Source organism: Coregonus clupeaformis, chromosome 18, assembly GCF_020615455.1.
Source record: "Coregonus clupeaformis isolate EN_2021a chromosome 18, ASM2061545v1, whole genome shotgun sequence".
Classification (NCBI taxonomy): domain Eukaryota; kingdom Metazoa; phylum Chordata; class Actinopteri; order Salmoniformes; family Salmonidae; genus Coregonus; species Coregonus clupeaformis.
In genome coordinates, this window is record NC_059209.1 from 11,590,664 (window position 1) to 11,613,123 (window position 22,460).

The following is a 22,460-nucleotide window of genomic DNA, read 5'->3' on the forward strand; positions in this document are numbered from 1 at the left end:
AGGGGAAGGGTTAACTAACATGCTAAGTAGCTGCAAAGTAGCTAAAAAGTAGTAAGTAGTTGCAAAGTTGCTAATTAGCTAAAATGCTAAAGTTGTCTGTGATGACATTCGAACATTCGCTAGATGTTTAGTTTTTCCCTTAAGTAACCTTTTCTTATGTAACCATACCAAAACGTAACATATCATACTAATTTGAGTGTCTCAGATTTAAATGTACTATGTTACGTCTAGTCTATGAGACCAGGCTGGTAGGTGGAGTCTGCTTTCTCTTCTGCACCAGACCTGAGTTGGGTCACTGTGGTCTCTTAGCTGGTGGTAACTCCATAGTCCTGCAGCTCTTCAAATCAACCCAAATCTAACCCGAGATCCTCAAGTTCTCTGCACTTGCATCAAAGTTGCGCATCAGCGTTCTTTGGTTGGTTTCTTCACCCAACAACCAAATTTCCCTTTCGTATTTCAAAATACACTTCCATGGATCAGTCAAAGTACTACATGGCAGGCGTGCAGGACAAGCTGGAGGTGCTGGGGGTGGAGGACGATGCAGGCAACACCGTCAGCTCCCTGACCATCCTGTTGCTGCTGGAGCGCGTGGCAGGCATCATTGACAACGTGCAGTCTGGCCAGCAGCGCATGGAAGAGATGCAGCTTGAGCTGGAGACCAACATCAGGACCATCCAGGGCGACGTCCTGAAGCTGGCCAAGGACCACACCACCACCAGTGGCACCGTACAGAAGCTACTCCAGAAGATGCTCAAGGTCAGCTCCAATGTCAAGGAGGTGCGCACGCGTGTGGAAAAGCAGAACGTGCGTGTCAAGAAGGTGGAGAACACGCAGGAGGAGCTGCTGACTCGCAACAAGTTCTGTGTTGTCATTTATCAGGTATCCGTGTTCACCAATGGGTTGCACTTGGTCGTGAACTGGTTAGCAAAATAATGCACTGGGTGTGATAGAAGTTGCAACAAAAATATGCTCAGTCGTCTTAAACAACTCCATGATGCTCTATAAACAATTGATACTATGTGTGTATAAAGGAAAAGGAAGTCACAGTTGAAATGCTAGCATCCCAAATATCAATGATACATCAGCAAATTATCATCTGAGCAAGTCCATTCATTGGCCAGTGGTACAGGTCAGCGAATATGTATTGTCCTAGGTCAGTTTTAAGAAGCTGGATATTAGATACAGTTAAGGCGAAATAGAGAGGGTTCACATCTTCTTTGGTAGAGATTTTGTACCACTCAGAGTCTGCCCTATTAGAGCAATTTCAAAACTGTGACAGAAATTAGAGCACTGTCTCTGTTATTACAAGTTAGATGCAGTGAGAGATGGGCACCATTTAAGGCGATCAATGTTGGAAAGCCGATTGTTTTTTTACGGCATCTGTCATCCGCCGTCAAATGATTTTATTATATTGTAATTGACATTAATGGAGTGGCCTCGATTACACAGTATGGTTTTAGAGGGCTATTATTTCATCCTTGAAATGTGACATGGGGCCTTTAGCTTCTCAGATATGTCATGGCATTTGAAAAAACATAGCTTTAATGGCGTATCATTATATATGACTGAACTTTAAAGGCCTAGGGGCTAGCTTTTTACAGAAAGATTTGTGGGTAATTGCGAATGGCCATTAGTACAAATGCCTGTCAGTCTCTGTAGTCTATATTAAAACATGGCTTCCAAAGATGATAGTGATACTACACTTTACAGTAAGTGTGTAGTGAATCTCATCTTTGCTCTATGATGATCCCTAGGAGGAGCTGAATCTCCCTCTTGCCTGAAGGGGCAAGTCTGAGCGTAGGATTTCCAAATGACTGATTTGCTGTTGGTTATTCTGAGGGCGTGCCTAGCAGGGCATAGATCTCCTAATATAGTGCTTTCGGCTCTGACGCAGCGATGGCTGCAATGGTCATGTAACTTTAGTTAGGAAGCAAGCACTGTTTGTTATAGAGACAGTCATTGCCATTGGCAAGGCTGAAAAATGGGATACAACAGCTTAGCATGGGCCGATCAGTAATAGGACAGATAAATGGCTGTAGTTTCACAATTAGGGGTGGCATTGTTTTGAAGATAGACGTTGGGCTAGAATAGAATGGGTTGAAGCTAGAATAAACAAACACCTCATCCAACCTTGTATTTCTGCAAGTGATTGAATCAGTAGTATTAGTTCCATAATATAGAACATGTTTATGTCAAACAACATCAAGACAGAAATGTAAAAATAAAGACTGAATAAAAGTTTCACAAATTAGTAGAGGAAATGGTCTAAGGGTCAAATTGTCGTTATCACTTGTTTTGGGGTTTAGACATTATAGGACTTTCTAAACATCATCAATCTTAGACATACACTGATTGGTCAGCTACCGTACGGTTGACAGAGAGAATTTTGAACTTATTGTACAGTCTCTTACTCTGTACCATGAGCCTGAGCCTTTCATGCACTGTTATGTAAAAATTACAATAGAAACACCAATAAGGTCAGAGTTCAACATGACTCGAGGACCATTGCATGCACACCATCAGTTGATGGAAGCACAAGCCCAATGTGGTTGTGACCAATGACGGTCATCCTATGGGTGGTTGCCATGTCGGTCAGCAAATAATGTATTATTAATTGCCGAGCAACATCAGGTATGCTGGCCCAAATTCCCTGGTGGTGGAGTGGTGCCAGGAAAATAACCTTTCCCTCAACGTCAAACAAAACGAAGGAGCTGATCGTGGACTTCAGGAGACAACAGAGAGAGCACACCCCTAATCACATCGACGGGACCGCAGTGGAGAAGCTGAAAAGCTTCAAGTTCTTCGGCGTACGCATCACTGACAATCTGAAATGGTCCACCCACACAGCCAGTGTGGTGAAGAAGGCGCAACAGCTCCTCTTCAACCTCAGGAGGCTGAAGAAATGTGGCTTGGCCCATAAGATCCTCACAAACTTTTACAGATGTACAATTGAGAGCATCCTGTCGGGCTGTATCACCGCTTGGTATGGTAACTGCACCGCCCGCAACCTCAGGGCTCTCCAGAGGGTGGTGCGGTCTGCCCAACGCATTACCGGGGGCACGCTGCCTGCCCTCCAGGACACCTACAGCACCCGATGTCACAAGAAGACCAAAAAGATCATCAAGGACATCAACCACCCGAGCCATGGCCTGTTCACCCCGCTATCATCCAGAAGGCGCGGTCAGTACAATTGCATCAAAGCTGGGACCGAGAGACTAAAAAACAGCTTCTATCTCAAGGACAACAGACTATTAAATAGCCATCCCTAGCCGGCTACCACCCGGTTACTCAAGCCTGCACCTTAGAGGCTGCTGCCCTGTGTACATAGACATGGAATCACTGGTCACTTTAAATGGAACACTAGTCACTTTAATAATGTTTACATACTGTTTTACTCATTTCATATGTATATACTGTATTCTACTGTATTTTAGTCAATGCCACTAATATTTATATATTTCTTAAATCCATTCTTTTACTTTTAGATTTGTGTATTGTTGTGAATTGTTAGATACTACTGCACTGTTGGAGCTAGGAACACAAGCATCTCGCTACACCCGCAATAAAATCTGCTAAATATGTGTATGTGACCAATAACATTTGATTTGATTTGGTGGTGCAATTATTGTGTCATTCACAGAGACTTCGCATGTTCAGACGACTCACCCTCTTGATTAATGAGTGTGATTGTTGCTGGTGGTTGAATCTTTATTAGAATTAATTAGGTCTCAGATTCAAAGTCACCTGCAGAATCCAGCAGGTGGCCTAGTCATCGGAATGGGGGGCACTACAGCGTTTTAGGAATTAATGATAGAGAGGGAAATTCAGCAATTAGGCCTAGTATTAAATAGTGCTACCAGTGTAAGCTAAGTGTTCAGTTTTAACAATAAAAGTGTTGTTGGAATTGTTTGTTAATGGCACATCTTTTTATGCTATTCTTGGGTTTATCATTTCTCATGCTTCTCATACCTCATGTTGTGGGCTAAATTGTCTGAGTTATTTGCTGAGAACAGCCATTCATAAATGTCCATATGTTGCGGACTGCAATGATACGATGTGGTTTAAGCTATTTTTGAGAAACAGATCTTCCCACCAACCTCTGTGATCCCTGTAGAAAAATAGGCCCAAGATATTGAGTGGTTCCTGGCATGTAATATACAGTGCCTTCGGAAAGTATTCAGACCCCTTGACTTTTTCCACATTTTGTTACGTTACAGCCTTATTCTAAAATTGATTAAATAAATAAAAATTCACAGCAATCTACACACAATACCCCTGTCGTGACGTGACTTTCATTGATGTGATGACTAATATTTATTGAATAATTACCTACTATGTTTAATTGTTACTATATCAAGTTAATCATGTAACAATTAACTCATTAGGAATTTGTGGCACCATTGCTAAAGTTGTTTAACGAGTTACCGTTTCCCGAATTAACTCTAAAGATATCTAGATATCTCTTATATCATTTAACAGTCACTTTTTAATCATTTACCACATATCAGTCTCATTCTGAAAGTCGTAGACTCTTTAAATCTGCACAAACCAGGGTATTACTGATCATTCCGTACCACACAAATTTATTTAAATATTGATTTACTAACTAATTAAAATGATAACACAAGATACAAACACGTACACGGTATAGGTAGGGATTAGAAACTTAATACAATGAAAACGGGTCCCTTGCGGACTAACACAATATGACACTTGTTACAAAAGATGCAGAGTTAGAGAGAGAGAGAGAGAGAGAGAGAGAGAGAGAGAGAGAGAGAGAGAGAGAGAGAGAGAGAGAGAGAGAGAGAGAGAGAGAGAGAGAGAGAGAGAGAACACTTGGATATACATGGAATTACGCTCACAGTAATCCTAATACCTTGCCCCGAACTGCCGCCCGTTCTGGAAGAGTGATCTTCTGAGGACGTCTAATCAGCCGAGTCGATGATCTGTGTCGATGGGGTGATGAGAACAGTGTTGTTGACGATGATTTGAAGAGAGTAGCTGGATGGTCCTATTTAAATTCACTTTCTTAAATACAGTACTTAGAACATTTTCTCAACCGTAGCATTGACTGTTAGAGGCTCCTTTGTCTACTTCAACCGCATGTTGGTTTTCAGGGTTGGGACCAATATAGACCTAGCTGCAGCTTCAGGTCCATCTCCTTTGTTAATTCTTAACTCAATCTTTATACACTCTGGTAAAGTGGGCGTTTACGTCATGAGGACACTCTTTCTGAGCGATCCTACTTGAAGGTGGGTAGTTAAGGCACTCTCTAAAATGACACCATGAAGGACAAAGCTTGCATTGGGGACACTACAGGGCTGACCTAGCAGACTCTGGAGAAGACGCTGGGGATGCTGTGGATGGACCACCTGATGGCGTTTCAGGATCTATTGCCAATTTTCCAAAAATCGGGATTGCTTCCATTCCACCAGTGATCCTCGCATAAGACCTCATTAGATCTTCCATTGCGCGTGTGCGCCTGTGTACATAGTAGGTGCACACGCCAAGGGCAATAAGACCAAGGATCATGGTAACACTCAGAATACTGTCCGGCACCGTCCAAGAGCGGATGACAGACCAATGTTTTGGCTTGTAGTCCGTTGGGTCAACTAAGAGCGCCTCATCCAGTATGCTAAGAGCAACAGTCATTGATCCCTCATACTGAACTTGGTTTTGAATGGTCTGTGGTAACGCAAGGGAACGTTTAGCAAAAGCATCAGGCATTTCAATATCAGTGTCTATCCTGTCGTCGGGAAGTTGGTATAGGGCTAGGTCTTCTATGTGGATAATCACCCCCTCTGGTACCTTAACAAAAACAGTCTGGTTGGGGAGGTTCAGTTGGGTGGTTGAGTCATGACGTTTGTAAGTCATAGTGGTGGACGTGAATGGGGTGTTAACCAGCCATCGATTCCCTACCACCTCCACCTGTGTTGTGGTGACCCCATCCCTTGCTGTTAGTTTGGCTCTACAGCGTTCTTAGCTGGCGATTGGCTTAAGTCCACAAAGGCGCTCTGTGTAATCCCTGATGAATGGTTTGCTAGGACTAAGGTAGTGGACCTCTTTGGTTAGAGTACACATTAACTGGTTAGTGGTAAGATTGAAATCTGGATTGTGTTTTTGATAAGCTACGATCGGGGGTGTGGCGATTTCCACATTGGTGCAGTCACGCCAAAACCCTACGTTTAAAACCGTTTTCAATCTATAGATATTCTCCAATTCAACAACCGGTAGCGTCAGTAAAAATCCCACTTCATTATGATTAACATCAACATGTATTGGAATTGCCGACCCCAGACTATAGGGCAAATGTGACTGTAATGGTTTTATCGTGGTTGTGGTAGCTGAGGTCAATATCTTGTGCACCATTGAGAGGGGCACTAGATATGAGGGGATTTTATTCATGGACAAATGTTCCATAGAAGAGCTAACTTCACGGAGAAAATCCTCCAACAATAATCAAACCAATTAGACATGGGCATAATGTCACGATCGTCGTTAAGAGAGGAGGACCAAGGCGCAGCGTTGAATGCGAACATATTTATTTAGATAATGATCACACGAACAAAAAACGAAAACGTGACGTCCCTGGTTACATACACAAACCAACACGGAACAAGAAACCACAATGAATGAATGCCTAACGGCTACCTAAGTATGACTCCCAATCAGAGACAACGAGCTACAGCCGTCTCTGATTGGGAGCCACCCTGGCCAACATAGATATACAACAACTAGAACCAACACACATGAAAACTCACACCCTGGCTCAACATACTAGAGTCCCTAGAGCCAGGGCGTGACAGTACCCCCCCTAAAGGCGCGGACTCCGACCGCGCCAACCAAATACCACAGGGGAGGGACCGGGTGGGCACTCCGCCTTGGCGGTGGATCCGGCTCCGGGCATGATCCCCACTCGCTCTCTAACCCCCCAAGGTACCCCTGGTCCGGTCTGGCCCTGCTGACCAGAGCTGGACTGCACACTGGTGGAGCGGATTGCTCTAGCTCCGGCGTGAAGCAGCTGACCCGTGCTGAACCAGGCACCAGTGGAACAGGCACGGGCTGTGCCGGACTGACGACGCACACCACTGGCTTGGTGTGGGGAGCAGGAACGGCCCGAGCCGGGCTGACGAAACGCACCCCTGACTTGGTGCGGGGAGCAGGAGCGGGCCGAACCGGGCTGACGAAACGCACCACTGACTTGGTGCGGGGAGCAGAAACGGGCCGAGCCGGGCTGACGAAGCGCACCACTGACTTGGTGCGGAGAGCAGGAACGGGCCGAGCCGGGCTGACGAAGCGCACCACTGGTTTGGTGCGGGGAGCAGGAACGGGCCGAGCCGGGCTGACGAGCGCACCACTGACTTGGTGCGGGGAGCAGGAACGGGCCGAGCCGGGCTGACGAAGCGCACCACTGACTTGGTGCGGGGAGCAGGAACGGGCCGAGCCGGGCTGACGACGCGCACCATTGGCCTGGTGCGGGGAGCAGGAACAGGCCGGACCGTACTGGGGACACACACCACTGGTCCTACGCAGGGATCTGGAATGGGCCGGACCGGACTGGTAACACACCCCAGTACCTCTCGCCGTGCCTCTACACCTTCCATCCCCTCTTCGACCAGTGGCCCCCGTAACCTGGCGGCCTCCTCTGCCAACCCGCTGGGCCGCTCTGCCGCGGTCTCCTGCTGGCCCGTCGTCCACGGCGTTAGCCCCCCCTAAAAATGTTCTGGGAGTCTCTCCTACCCGTGGACCAGGTCTCCATGTCCCTCGCCAGCCTTTCGCCCTTCTGCTTCCATGTCAAGCCCTTCTCTTCCTCACCCGGCTTGACCCAGTCGAGGAGGCGAAGGAGATCTGCTAGAGATCTCCCTGGCGATGGCTCCTGGACACGCTGCTTGGTCCAGTCTTGGTGGTTTCTTCTGTCACGATCGTCGTTAAGAGAGGAGGACCAAGGCGCAGCGTTGAATGCGAACATATTTATTTAGATAATGATCACACGATCAAAAACGAAAACGTGACGTCCCTGGTTACATACACAAACCAACACGGAACAAGAAACCACAATGAATGAATGCCTAACGGCTACCTAAGTATGACTCCCAATCAGAGACAACGAGCTACAGCCGTCTCTGATTGGGAGCCACCCTGGCCAACATAGATATACAACAACTAGAACCAACACACATGAAAACTCACACCCTGGCTCAACATACTAGAGTCCCCAGAGCCAGGGCGTGACACATAATCATGGTTCATGAACTCTACTAGCTTTCCTACCAACAGGAGGGTTTTGTTCAGGAGAGTAGCTTGTGTGTTTACCACCAGAATAGTGTCCTGGAGAGACTTTCCCATATGTTGCAACCTGAGTGCCTGTGATTTAATCTGTTGATGGATAAGTGGCATCTCTTCAGTAATCTCCCCAACATTTATTTTGACTGTGGCTAGACTGACTGCGTTGACAGCAGTGGTGCCTAGAGCAAATAGTGACCCTACGCCTGCACCTATTGAGAGTAAAGCCCTGACAAATCATTTTTCTTGCCTGGGCTCTGCTAATTCTGACTGGTGACTGTGAACTTTTGGAGTTGAGCCAACATATGGGCAGTGTCTAGCTGGGCGTGCATAACTGCCTGGGTGGTCCAGTCAGCCCCGGCCCAACTCAAATGTGCCGCAGGTGGAATGTGTTGGCGGTACACGTTCTCTGCATCTAGGCGGACGTACACCCTCTGTGTGTGTACTCTGCAGTTGGTTATAAGGAGTCCTGGATCATCACGGAGAACGATTCCCTGGTTTTGACCAGGGCGCAGTGTCAGGACCAGCCAAAGGAACTCCTTCCTACAAAAACGCATAATTAGAGATATTGCTTGATTATTTCAGTTATATATATTTTTGCAACAAATGTAGCTGATTTTCTTATTTCAAACAGTACAATATCAACAATGTCAACGAAACGTATATCTTGTAGCTGGGAAGAGAAGAAAATATGTTAGGTGCAACGTACTGATTTCCTGGAAGGGATCAGCTGAGGATACTTAAGAATTTTCTTAGTACCTCTGATTTGCTAGGTTTCTATCTATTCGGTGCTGGCTTGCACCCCTTCTATTCCCATGGGGGGAGTGTACAACTTAATTTGGTTCCTGTGGACACACCTGAACGTGGTGTTTTGTCGACCTTTGCTGATTCTGATTTGATAAGCCACAGGTGACAATTTTACCACAATCTCGTGTGGCCCCGTCCAGTGGGGCAGGAACTTTGTCGCGACGCCAACGGGTTTGGTGTATATGTAGTACCACACCTTATCCCCAACCTCGAACACCTCGTGTGAAGCCTTTTTGTCTTAGTGTGTCTTGTCACCTTCTGCACTTCTTTCCAACTTTCATTGAGCGTACGCAAAGGTAGTCTGGAGGTGGGCTCACAAGTCCATCACGTATTCATGAGCTGTGTAGGCGGTGGCTGCGGCAACATCTCCCGGTTGGTACAGGAGATGCAGTGGAACCATCATTTGCCGGCCCGTCATCATCTCGAATGGTGATATTCCCGTAGACCTGTTGCGTGTGGCTCTGATCGCCATCAGTACCAGTGGGAGTTTGAGGTCCCAATCTTTGTGGTTGGCTGCCACATATTTCCTCAGGATTTTGACGATTGTCTGGTTGCTCCTTTCTACCCTACCGGAGCGCCTAGGGTGGTACACGATGTGGAGTTTAGCTTTGACTCCCAGGAGCCGCCACAGTTCGGTCATTACAGCAGCCGAAAAATTGGTTCCTCTGTCGCTGTCCATGGTTTCTCCTGGCAGGCCGAAACGACTGAAAATGTGGTTGAGCAAAAGAACGGCCGTGGTTTCCGCTGTGTCATTGGGTGCAGGCAGGCACTCCACCCACTTGGTGAATGCGCAAGTCACTGTGAGGAGATACTTGTTGCCTCTTGCCGACCTGGCAACTGGGCCGACCCAGTTGATCTGGATCGAGCTCCAAGGGTAAGACACGCGCTGCAAGGGTGCTCTGTAAAGTGGCTTGGAGGGTTGAAACTGGCAGCAAACTAGACACCCCCTCACGTATTGTGCCACGTCTTGTTCCATGTGAGGCCAGTGGGCCAGCTGTCGCAATGTTTCACATGTAGCCTTGACCCCCCCCCTATGTCCCCCACATGGCTCGTCGTGGGCATGAGCTGTCATTATCCCCTCTGTGTTTTAGGAACTACCCAACTTTGTGTGACATCGGTTTCTGAAACATAAACCAGTAGGTAATCTACAAGTGTGAGGTGCTGTTTAGTTGCGTACAGTGAACGCAAGTCGTCTGAGCCTTTCAAAGCCAGCTCGGACACTAGGTGATTGACAGGATCAGACAAGAAAGCCATCAAAGTGGCGAGGGACTCATCTTGGTGTTGCATTGCTACCAGGTCACCATTCAAGAACGAATGAGTTAGCAACACATTATGTTAGTGCGAAGATGATTCCCGCGGTGCTACAAGGATACGCATTACCGCAGACACCATGGGCGCCTCAGTGATCATTGCGTCCCAAGCATCGAACACCCAAGGGGTGCCGTGAATTACACCAGATTTCGCCATGCTGTCAGCATGGTCGTTGCCAAGTTTGTCACAACCAGGTGATTTGGACTTGACTTTCTTCCAATACACCTGTATGTCGTGTTTGGTTATGAGGTCATCGCAGGCAAGAATGAGCTCTTTGTTTTTCACTTCTTTGCCACTTGAAGTAGTCATGTGCTTTTGTTTCCAAAACAGCAAGTGGCATAAGAAGGTGAGTCTGGCATAGTTTGAGTCGGTGCAGATTGCCAGTTCTGACAAGTCGTGTTTTACCGCAGTTTGCAGTGTGATAAGTACGCCAGCTACTTCTGCGAACTGGCCGGTCTTGTTGCCTAGTTGAATTTGAAGCGGTTTGCACTGAATGTCGTTGTGCCATACCAATCCCACACCAGCTTGCAAGAGGTCTAGCTGACGGTAAGAACAGCCATCCACAAATGCCACCGGCATGCCAAGACACACGTTCTCTTCAAAGTAGTGATGGTTTGACGGCAACGGCGGAGCTACGTCAAACGGGGGTGGTGCGAAGTCGGTTTCGTCGTCACCGCAGCGTTGATACACCGCCAAAGCCCCACCCAAAGGCAGGTTTTTCACTTTTGTGTATTTGACAACCACATCATGTCTCTGCAGCGTCATGAGCCAAGCCGCTATCCTGCTGTTGTGTACAGCGTTCTCACAGATTTTTTGGCTTTTCAGAAAAGTCACCGGCTGGTGACATGTTTTCTATGATCACCTTTTGTCCGCCGACATAACAGGTGAAGTGCTGACTGCCCAGACACTTTCTCACAGTCTGAGTACTTGTGTTGAGCAGGGTTGAGTGTTTTGCTCACGTAAGCAACCACACGTCTGTCTTGGTCGTATTTTTGGTACAACCCAGCACTAAGGCAGTTCTCTGAGAAACCTACTTCCAAAAAGAACATCTTGTCTTTGTTGGGGTAGACCAGGCAGGGTGCCGCACAAAGCAGGTCTTCCAAGGAAGTCACAGCTTCATCGCGAGTGGCATCCCAAATGAACGGGGTGTCTTTCTGAAGAAGATGGGTCAAAGGCATTGACAAGTCAGCATAATTTTCGATGAACTGACGGGAGTAATTACATACTCACAAGAAGCTGCGTACCTCATGAAGGTTTGCAGGCGTTTTGATGTTGCGGACTGCTTGGATTCTGCTAGATTGTGGCAGGATGCCCTCAGCACCCACCAGAAGTCTAATACAGTTGACCTTGGTCCTGCACCATTGTCCTTTCATGATAGCCTGTTTAGCCCCAGCCGTTCCTAGTTGGGTAAGAACGTGATCCACCTCGTTGAGGTGATGTGACCAAGTCTCGCTCCTCATGAGAACATCATCCACATAGACTATCGTTCCCCTGGTGGCTGCATCTGGCATTGCCTTGTGAAGGAAGATGTTGAACTCCACGGGGGAGTTCGAATACCCGAATGGGCAATGATGGAACGTGAAGAGCTTGTTCGAGAAAGAAAAAGCCAACTTGTGTTGGTCACGAGGGTCGACTGTCATGGTCCAGAAACCATTCGCCACGTCGACAGTGGAGAAGTATTTGGCGTTTGCCACCTTTGGCAACTCTTGGTCGAGCTGTGTCATAGGCCAACGAGACAACAGAACCAGCTTGTTTAGTTGTCTATAGTTAATGGTAAGACGCCATTTACCCGTTGGTTTCAAAACAGGCCACACGGGATCGCTGTACGTACTGTTACATTCCCTGATTATCTGTTTAGCTAGTAGGGAGTCGATCATCTCCTGTACCGCCGAGTATGCTGCAAGCGGAATTTTGTATTGTCTCACAAATGTAGGAGCTGCTCCGGGTGGCGTAGGAGTACGCACCACATGAATATCTGTAACACCGCAATGATCTGTCGACCAGATCTGTCTGTGTTTGTTAAACGATTCCCGCAACTGATGTCGTTCAGTGTCATTGACAAGTGCGTCTGCAGTAGCTCTAGTACCTGTGCATGGAAACCAGGATACGGTTGTACAGTCTTCCATGTACCATGTACAAGTCTTCCTCAGGGGGTGACGGCATGTCAAAGGTGGGGGAATCATTGGCTGTTACCTCATTAGTGTGTACCTCACATGCAGAAGGAGATGCGGTATCATCCTCCGTGATGATGGAGTATATCAACAGCTCGTTGTCCGAATCGACATCCATCCTGAACGTCGATGTGTCGTCAAGTGGCAATAAGGGAGTTATTGGGATTGCCTTTGACTGACAAGTACAAAACGTCCCTCCCTCACCACATAGGTCTAGGTAGGAAGGAAGAAGCCCAATGACGGGAACAACAAGTTCAAAATCATGGAAGGAGTCATCAATCAATGTTCCCAGCTGAGTGTGCCGAGGAACAGAAATATCCGCTTGAGTCAGATTCTGCGCCAAGAGGTAAGTGGATCTAGCGTGTAGCTCCAACAGCGGGTTACCATTAATAGTTAGCCCCAAGTCGAATAGTTGCGGAGAGGGTTGGAGGAACGCAGTGGTGCCTTCAGTCGGGCGCCAGGTACAGTCTTACAGAAACCTCTGTGGATCTTGCAAGTATCACCATGGCGGACTCAGTTATCACGTTGCAAGCTTCAGGAATAGTCTACCCAGATGCCATCCACACAGGGTCAAAAGAAAAGGCGTGTTTGGCTGGCTGCGCCAAAGACCAAAGAACTTGGTGTATGGTTTCGAGTTTAACACCCAATCTTACCAAAATGCAGCTCCCACATAGACTGTATGTAGGTAGTGAGATACTTCCTTGGTTCCGATGTGGAGTGATAGCGCACATACTCCTAAAGCGGTGAGTGTCATCTGGGGAGTCGTTCCCAGTGGGAATCTGAATGTTTTCGGAACAAGGGGGTGGCAGTGAGCCGCTTTCGAAATGTCATTGAACATTTCCAAACTGATTGCAGATTTTTCCGACCAGGTTGCCAGTATGGCGTCCTCAATCGTTGTGCCGTTTAGGCACACGCCACCTATCAGTGGAGGGCGGTATGTGTCAGTTGGTGATTCACCCAAGCCACACAGGAAAACCCTATGTTCGGATAATTTCAGAGTTGAACTTGTCACCCTATCCTTTTCCACAAACGGCGGACTCATGACGAAGTTCACCGGGGGTATGTCAGTTGATGACGCCGAACCCTCGTCGTTGCATAATGAATTGCATGTATTCATCGACAAAGGCGGTGGGGTCAACGGAAATGGCATAGTTACAGTTGAAGTCGGAAGTTTACATACACCTTAGCCAAATACATAAAACATTTCACAATTCCTGACATTTAGTCCTAGTAAAAATTCCCTGTCTTAGGTCAGTTAGGATCACCACTTTCTTTTAAGAATGTGAAATTTCAGAATAGTAGAGAGAATGATTTATTTCAGCTTTTATTTATTTCATCACATTCCCAGTGGGTCAGAAGTTTACATACACTCAATTAGTATTTCGGGTAGCATTGCCTTTAAATTGTTTAACTTGGGTCAAACATTTCAGGTAGCCTTCCACAACCTTCCCACAATAAGTTGGGTGAATTTTGGCCCATTCCTCCTGACAGAGCTGGTGTAACTGAGTCAGGTTTGTAGGCCTCCTTGCTCGCACACGCTTTTTCAGTTCTGCCCACACATTTTCTATAGGATTGAGGTCAGGGCTTTGTGATGGCCACTCCAATACCTTGACTTTGTTGTCCTTAAGCCATTTTGCCACAACTTTGGAAGTATGCTTGGGGTCATTGTCCATTTGGAAGACCCATTTGCGACCAAGCTTGAACTTCCTGACTGATGTCTTGAGATGTTGCTTCAATATATCCACGTCATTTTCCTTCCTCATCATGCCATCTATTTTGTGAAGTGCACCAGTCCCTCCTGCAGCAAAGCACCCCAACAGCATGATGCTGCCACCCCCGTGCTTCACTGTTGGGATGGTGTTCTTCGGCTTGCAAGCCACCCCCTTTTTCCTCCAAACATAACGATGATCATTATGGCCAAACAGTTCTATTTTTGTTTCATCAGACCAGAGGACATTTCTCCAAAAAGTATGATCTTTGTCCTCATGTGCAGTTGCAAACCATAGTCTGGCTTTTTTTATGGCGGTTTTGGAGCAGTGGCTTCTTCCTTGCTGAGCAGCCTTTCAGGTTATGTCGATATAGGACTCATTTTACTGTGGATATAGATACTTTTGTACCTGTTTCCTCCAGCATCTTCACAAGGTCCTTAGCTGTTGTTCTGGGATTGATTTGCACTTTTCGCACCAAAGTACATTCATCTCTAGGAGACAGAACGCATCTCCTTCCTGAGCAGTATGACGGCTGCGTGGTCCCATGGTGTTTATACTTGCGTACTATCATTTGTACAGATGAACGTGGTACCTTCAGGCATTTGGAAATTGCTCCCAAGGATGAACCAGACTTGTGGAGGTCTACACAATTTTTTCTGAGGTCTTGATGATTTCTTTTGATTTTCCCATGATGTCAAGCAAAGAGGCACTGAGTTTGAAGGCAGGCCTTGAAATACATCCACAGGTTCACCTCCAATTGACTCAAATTATGTCAATTAGCCTATCAGAAGCTTCTAAAGCCATGACATCATATTCTGGAATTTCCCAAGCTGTTTAAAGGCACAGTCAATTTAGTGTATGTAAACTTCTGACCCACTGGAATTGTGATACAGTGAATTATAAGTGAAATAATCTGTCTGTAAACAATTGTTGGAAAAATTACTTGTGTCATGCACAAAGTAGATGTCCTAACCGACTTGCCAAAACTATAGTTTGTTAACAAGACATTTGTGGATTGGTTGAAAAACTAGTTCTAATGACTCCAACCTAAGTGTATGTAAAGTTCCGACTTCAACTGTATTTGTGACAAGACTTGGTTGGTTTTCCAATCCATCAGTGGTACCAAACGGTGATGGAGATTTTTTTGTGGACTATAAGATAAAACTGGGTTAATCACAATTATAGAGTTAGAGTTCTTTGTTATTGGGCCAGGAACTTAATTGGATCATTTCACTGTGTGTGTGGGGATTTGTGTATGTTTCAAGTATTTAGGGACCTGTCATGTCCAACAATCGGTCTTCAGGTCAAGCCCGGGAGAGCCGGGGTTGAACAGAGTTTTTTTTGCAAGATAAGGGATTGATTGATGGTATTACTATTGATTCTGAACTGAATGAAAGTCAAATTTAGCTGCCACCATAGACAAAGGGAGTGGGCGGAGCAATAAAAGAGCGGGAAACTGAAGAGGGAGGGATTATACATCTAGGGTGTGTGGAGGGCACTATATAAGATGGAGAGAGGGCGGGGGAGGCTAGGCTACTCTGCAGACCAGCTTCCTTTTATTGAAATTCAATAAAGTAAATCTTGATTCAACAAAAACTTTGTAATAACTTTGATTGTTAATAAAGTATAGTGATGAATTTCCACAACAACGGTCAATTAAATCTATCCCAATCAGCGTCTGTTCGGTGTCAATGCTAATCACGTACACAGGGTGGATAAGTGACATGCTTTTGTGTCAATTTTAGTAGGAGGCGCAATTTTAGTAGGAGGCGCTTGGTTAAAAGCGAGGTAGCCTGAGTGAAACCTCGAAGTGTAGTGTCACAACGTTCCGTTTTTAAACAACGTTTTGCTGGGTCCACTGCCCTATTGAGTTCATCCAGTAAAGTTTGAGATATGAGGGAAATAGTCTAACCTGAATCTATCAGCGCATCACATGTCAAACAGTCCTCTAAAACTGCTTTGAGGTATGAACTGTTCGAGTTGTTTTTTCTGGTCATATCCCCAACAAAGTGGGGTGGGTTGGAAGAACGGAGCTGTGGGTTATCAGTGTCGATTTCCAAGACAGATAACCCACCTTCATGACCCAGTCGGTCCTCTATCGAAATGGGAGAGGAATCAACTGTTGCAACGCTGCTTAACTTGTGCATCTCCACATCTGTATCAGAGTATGTAAACAAAACCTGTGGGCTTGTTTCTTGATCGAGCGGGCCCTGGATAGGGTTTGGAGTGAGTGCTGGGGTAATTTGATCGTTCACGTCCTCGCAAATAGTGTTAATTTCTGCGGACCTGTTGTTCGCCGAGTCTACATCTAGTCATGGCGACTTATCTTTGTCCTGTTTGTCAATTTTTTCTTGCTCCTGTAGTTCTCTTAGCAGAGCTTGTCGAGAGTATTGGTGTATGCTTCGGTGTTCATTGAACCCTTTGTCACCCTTGTTACTCTTGTACCATGACCCTTTTTGTGGGTTGGGTGCAGGAATGTGGTGGCCATGTGGATCGTTACGGTACCAGTTTGGTTGGGAACGTTCGGTATAGTTAGTTTTACCGCTAAGGTTATTGGTTTAGTTGTTTCGTGGTAGGTACCGTTTTTGTGTGTCATCACTCACCGCTCTTATCCTTGATTCCACACCCTCTAACTGGAGTGAGTGCTCCTGCTCAATATTGAAAACCGAGACGTCAGGGCTCGTAGAGCAGCTCATTTTTGATGCCTCAAAAGCTTTGCTTGCAAGCACTCTAAGTTCTGAGATTGGTAAACCTACGTCGGCTGTAGGGCCCAAGTAGTTAATGAAGGTGGGATACATGTTTGACAGAAACATTTGTTTGAATGGTAGTAGCTCTTCCATTCCTATTTCAGTGAGTAGGCCAAAGTAAGCTGAAAGGACCCTATGATATTATGCTTGTGGGTGTTCGCTTCACGCTTGTTTGACAGTGTTAGCCAGCGTGCTGTCGTGTTTGCGAGTCGCAGAATCACAGAATTCTATTTTTAAAGCTGTGGCAAGTTTCGTGTAGTCGTTTTGCACGGAATGTTGATGTAGGCGGATTAACCTAGTCATGTGTCTATTCGACATTCGCGTCAACAGGTAAAGCAGGTCAGTATCCGTAGTGTTCGGGTAGCCATCCAACGCGTCCTCTAGGTCTGCTAGGAACATCTCAGAGTCGTTCGGCTTCCCTGGGGCGGGGTCAAAGGTGCGGAAGGTCTTGATGATCTTATCAAGGCGTTCCGTGCCTAGTGCGCAGGGATGTTTTGCATCATCTTGTGGGTAAGAATTGGCCAAAAGGCTAAGGCGCCATATTACTCTGTGCCAAACGGTCAAGAGGAAAAGACTGAGGGACACCTGAGAAAGGTAAAGGCTGAAACCTTCTGTCATCTTCACTCCTTTGTGTACCAAACTCCGGTTGCGAGCTTGGTTGTTTGGCCGGGTTTGGCTGCAGCGCTTGACTGGTTCGGAGTTGCTCTAGATGGTACCTAAGGGTGGAATTCTGCTCCATCGCCGAGTCCACTTGGGCATCTAGAGTATTTATTTCAGACACGTGACTGTCGCACTTGCTCCGTTCGGCCTCATACTTATCTGTCATGGTTTGCAGGGAGAGGTTTTGAGTCTCTAGCAAGAGATTCAGTAATGAGATTTCCTCTGCTTGCTTAGTTACATTTTTCCACCATCATCACCTGGGTTTTCACATCATTCATTTGATCAGTGACTTCAATGAGATCCACAGATTTTTCATCCAACTTGGACATTGTGTTATTTAACTGATCATCTGTGGTTTGCAGCTTTTGGACTAGAACCTTATTGCTTTGACTGGTGTCATTCAACACTGCTTGCAGGGTATCAAGTTGCTCGTCCCTGGTTTTAAGTAGGTTGTCAAATTGATCTAGTTCTGGACTTCGTCATATTTAGTTTTGACTAAAGAGAGGCGTTTTTGTTCAATAGTTTGTTCTCGTTCATCGTCATAAGTTTTTGCCAGATTTATTAATTGGTCCGTTCTCAAATGCAGCTCCTTGGCTAGCAGTATCTTGTCTTTGTCGGCATTTGTCATTAGCTTCCTGGTTCTCTCCACCTGTCCCTTCATCTCAACAGTTTCTTGCTCGTGCTTCTGCTGAGCACAGCGGTATTGGACCAATGTCCATCTCAGCTGGTGGGCATAGTTCAGGGCAAAACAAGAGATAACCTTTACAAGGCCTGTGCTTGCTGGACTATTTTGAAGGCCGTCGGTCGCGATTTCTGCAGTTTTTTGCTTATGGCATTGTGATCTAACATTCTCAACCCTTCAGCATAGTTTGGATTTGCATCGCTGCTGAGGTCAGCGATCAATCTTTCTGTGGGTGAGGATTCACTTATTAGCGGGGGAATGGATGGCACCCCCTCTGATAGCTAGCTCATTTAGATGATTATTTGTTGTTTAAACGTATGTAACATTTTGGGGTTTGAGGGTTTGTCGTTGGAAGCTGCAAAAACGATTTTATTCGGTTTATATACGTCAATGAATCATCAATACTGGATCAGTAATGTGGGAGTTGGCTTTTAATGAACTTGCAAAAGCAATTTTAATTGATTAATCAATGTTATTGATTAATCATACCTGTATGGGCTATCTGGGAATTAAACTTTAATTAACCTGATAGCATCGCTGTATCTAAGTTAATGTGGAAAAGTTTAAAGTGTCTCATTGGTTTGAACAAATAAATTTGGATCTTGTCCAAATGACAAACCCTGAAAAAGGTTTGTTAGGTGATTCACCTTCCCGGTTAAATCGAATGAGACATTTATATCCAATCAGTTGAGATTGGATGGATATCATACAGTGGTTTAAGAGTGTGCCCTCACATTAATTGTGGCAATTACTGGCGATTCTTCACCACCAGAGGTTGCTGAAGGCAGAAAGCTGAAGTCAAACGGGAGTCCCGAGGGGCGGAACTTCCATTGGAACAAAGGGAAAAACAAAAATGGCTGCTCTCCCTTCGTTAACTTAGCATCTAGTGCAAAGCTACCCCACTTGTATAGGGAATCTCACTTCCACGCACACACAGGGTCCCCTTTAACAAGGGAAAGGGTTTGTTAATGACGTCTCATGTTAACCCTTTCGGCGATTCTTTGCTAGCAATGTTTTACCGGAACACACGGAAACATAAAGAAATATTGCCGTGGTCTTACTCATGCTACTGAAGCGCAATAGACAGAGAAATAATACTTTGCTTCGGCCAACAACTATATCTTCTCAAATTTCTTTAATTGGCCAGCCCATATGTCCTAGCTCAAGAAATGTATACTGACCGAGTCTACTCGCTCCTAAAACGCGAGATACAGAAATATTACTACGTTTGGCCCAACTACTCTATTTCTCTTGATACTTACATTGGCTGGCCCATATGTCCTAACGCGTAGCATTCAGTAAATCCCCTACACAATGACTTTTCGTCAGATATACAACACCGGAGTCAATCTCTCCCTACTAGTATCTGGATGAAAAGGGAGTTTTGTCTTAGTCTCCTCGCACGGGGGCTCCAATATGTCGTGACGTGACTTTCATTGATGTGATGAAAATTATTTATTGAATAATTACATACTATGTTTAACTGTTACTATATCAAATTAATTATGTAACAATTAACTCATTAGGAATTTGCGGCACCGAGTTAACGAGTTACCGTTTCCCAAATTAACTCTAAAGATTTCTAGATATCTCTTATATCATTTAACAGTCACTTATTAATCATTTACCTCATATCAGTCTCATTCTGAAAGTCGTAGACTCTTTAAATCTGCACAAACCCGGGTCTTACTGATCATTCCGTACCATACAATTTGATTGAATTATTTATTTACTAACTACACTACCGGTCAAAAGTTTTAGAACACCAACTCATTCAAGGGTTTTTCTTTATTTTTACTATTTTCTACAAATAATAGTGAAGACATCAAAACTATGAAATAACACATATGGAATCATTTAGTAACCAAATAAGTGTTAAACAAATCAAAATATATTTTATATTTGAGATTCTTCAAATAGCCACCCTTTGACTTGATGACAGCTTTGCACACTCTTGGCATAGACTAACACAATATGACACTTGTTACAACAGATGGCGATTTAAAGAGAGAGAGAGAAAGAGAGAACACTTGGATACACATGGAACTACGCTCACAGTAATCCTAATAACTTGCCCCGAACTGTTGCCTGTTTGGTAAGAAGTAATGCATGTATTTACGTGTTGGAGGTCGTGGAACTCTGTTGGACCCAGGCCTCCATGGAAAGGGCTTGATGGGGCCTTCTCCTCGTGTTCTGGATGATAGTTTTCTGGTTCTGTAGTCTGTGGACTAACAGGGTGATGTTCACTCTGCCCGTTCTGGAAGAGTGATCTTCTGAGGACGGCTAATCAGCCGTGTCGATGATCGGTGTCAATGGGGTGATGAGAACAGTGTTGTTGACGATGATTTGAAGAGAGTAGCCGGATGGTCGTACTTAAATTCATTTTCTTAGATACAGTACTTAAAACATTTTCTCAACCGTAGCATTGACTGTTAGAAGCTCCTTTGTTTTCTTCAACTGCGTGTTGGTTTTCAGGCTAGGGACCAATATAGACCTAGCAGCAGCTTCAGGTCCGTCTAGTCTCCTTTGTTAATTCTTAACTGACTTTTATACACTCTGGTAAAGAGGGCTTTTACGTCATGCGGACACTCTTTCTGAGCTCCCGTTTTAGAATAAGGCTGTAACCTAACAAAATGTTGAAAAAGTCAAGGGGTCTGAATACTTTCCAAAGGCACTGTATTGCCCAGTGGGACATACACTGTTGCAACCTTTCTCCACTACAAGGGCAAACTCAAAGCAAGCATAACAAAGCCAAATATCCCCTGTATAACTGATAGGCAGAGAAGGGAAATCTTTTGCAATTTCTCCATAATTGCCCTAAAAGTGCACACTTAACCAGACCTGGTTTCAAATTGTATTTGTTTCCTTTCAACGACTTTGAGCGTTTGATTGAGCCTTTCTGGAATGCCAAATAGTTGCCACTTTTGGGACTATTCCATTGGTTTCATTACACCAGGTAAACTTAAATCAAACACAGACCCCCCCCCAAAAAAATTATAATATATATATATATACTATTTGATCCAGGTCTGCACTCAACCAGTGGCTATGTAACTTAAGAAGCCAACCCATATTCTTGTACTTTAACAGAGTGAATTTGCCTTTCTCTAGGGGGAACATGAGGTCCCTTCGGTGGCTGTGACAAAGACCCCAAAAGGAGCAGTTGGTATGGAGGGGTTGGTGATCGAGCCAGACACCTATGACGTCCCCGCGGACATCTCCTCGGACGAGGAGTACATGACTGTGGACAAGACTGAAGGAGGCTCCAGAACCGCCCGCCTGAAAGCATCAGGCATGAAGGGCATTGAAAGCATCAAGCACACCTTCTCCAAGGATACCATGACCAAGACCAAGGACAACCTGGGCACCAAGTTCCACAACATGGGCGAGAAAATGGTACCCACCGAGAGACGGGAGAAGATGCACCAGGCCGGCGAGCGCATCAAGCACTCCAGCGAGAGGCTGAAGGAGAACATCGCCATGAAGGTCCCCACCAAGGAGTCCTTCCGCATCAAGCTGAAGAAAGAGAGAACTGTGGCCAAGGGCCAGGATGGAGCTGAGGTGGCCGAGGAGGTAGATGAGACGGTGACCCCAATCAATGAAAGGAAAAGCCCAGAAGTCAGTAAAACCCCAGAAGTCACCTACACGGAGGTGGTAATGGAAACGGAAACCAAGAGGGAGGGTCCTGTGGAGGAGCCAGCTGCCATCCGGATAGGGGAGGAGGGGAAGTTCACCATGGAGGCAGTGAAAGAGGGTAAGGAGGACGAATATGACAGGAAGTAGATCTCCAGCATGTGGCTGCGACACAATGTCGAGTCACCGAAACAGGAAGTGAAGCGGAGTAGGAAGAGAGCTTGCGGTGCCATGCAAGAGAGATGGTCTGTGACAAATCAACATTGACGACAGACAATTTAGTTCATCAATCCGTATAAAAATCGAAGAGACACTTGTGTCGGATATAGAAATTGACCTGTCTACAGAGGAGTGGTAAGAGTTCTGTGAGTGACCTGGTAATATATAAATATTGTGTTTCAGGGGGTTTCAGGGGTTTCAGGGGTTTCATCGAAACTGGCCGATATTATTTTCAACT

General features: G+C 45.6%; 1 protein-coding gene across 1 annotated transcript; it reads left to right on the plus strand.

Annotated features, from left to right (window-relative positions):
- Positions 1 to 277: 277 nt before the first annotated feature.
- On the plus strand, positions 278 to 22,306 carry LOC121587486 (caveolae-associated protein 4a-like). Its single transcript, XM_041904460.2, has 2 exons — positions 278 to 879; positions 21,482 to 22,306. Exons 1-2 carry the CDS (start codon positions 472 to 474, stop codon positions 22,151 to 22,153), a joined length of 1,080 nt encoding a protein of 359 aa, XP_041760394.2. The 5' UTR covers positions 278 to 471; the 3' UTR covers positions 22,154 to 22,306.
- The last annotated feature ends 154 nt before the right edge of the window (positions 22,307 to 22,460 follow it).

Bases quoted from the DNA above. Each gene is read 5' to 3' on its own strand.
- LOC121587486 (XM_041904460.2), top strand. From the start codon at position 472: ATGGATCAGTCAAAGTACTACATGGCAGGCGTGCAGGACAAGCTGGAG. The intron at 880-21,481 runs GTATCCGTGTTC...GCCTTTCTCTAG, and splicing joins TCTGTGTTGTCATTTATCAG to GGGGAACATGAGGTCCCTTC.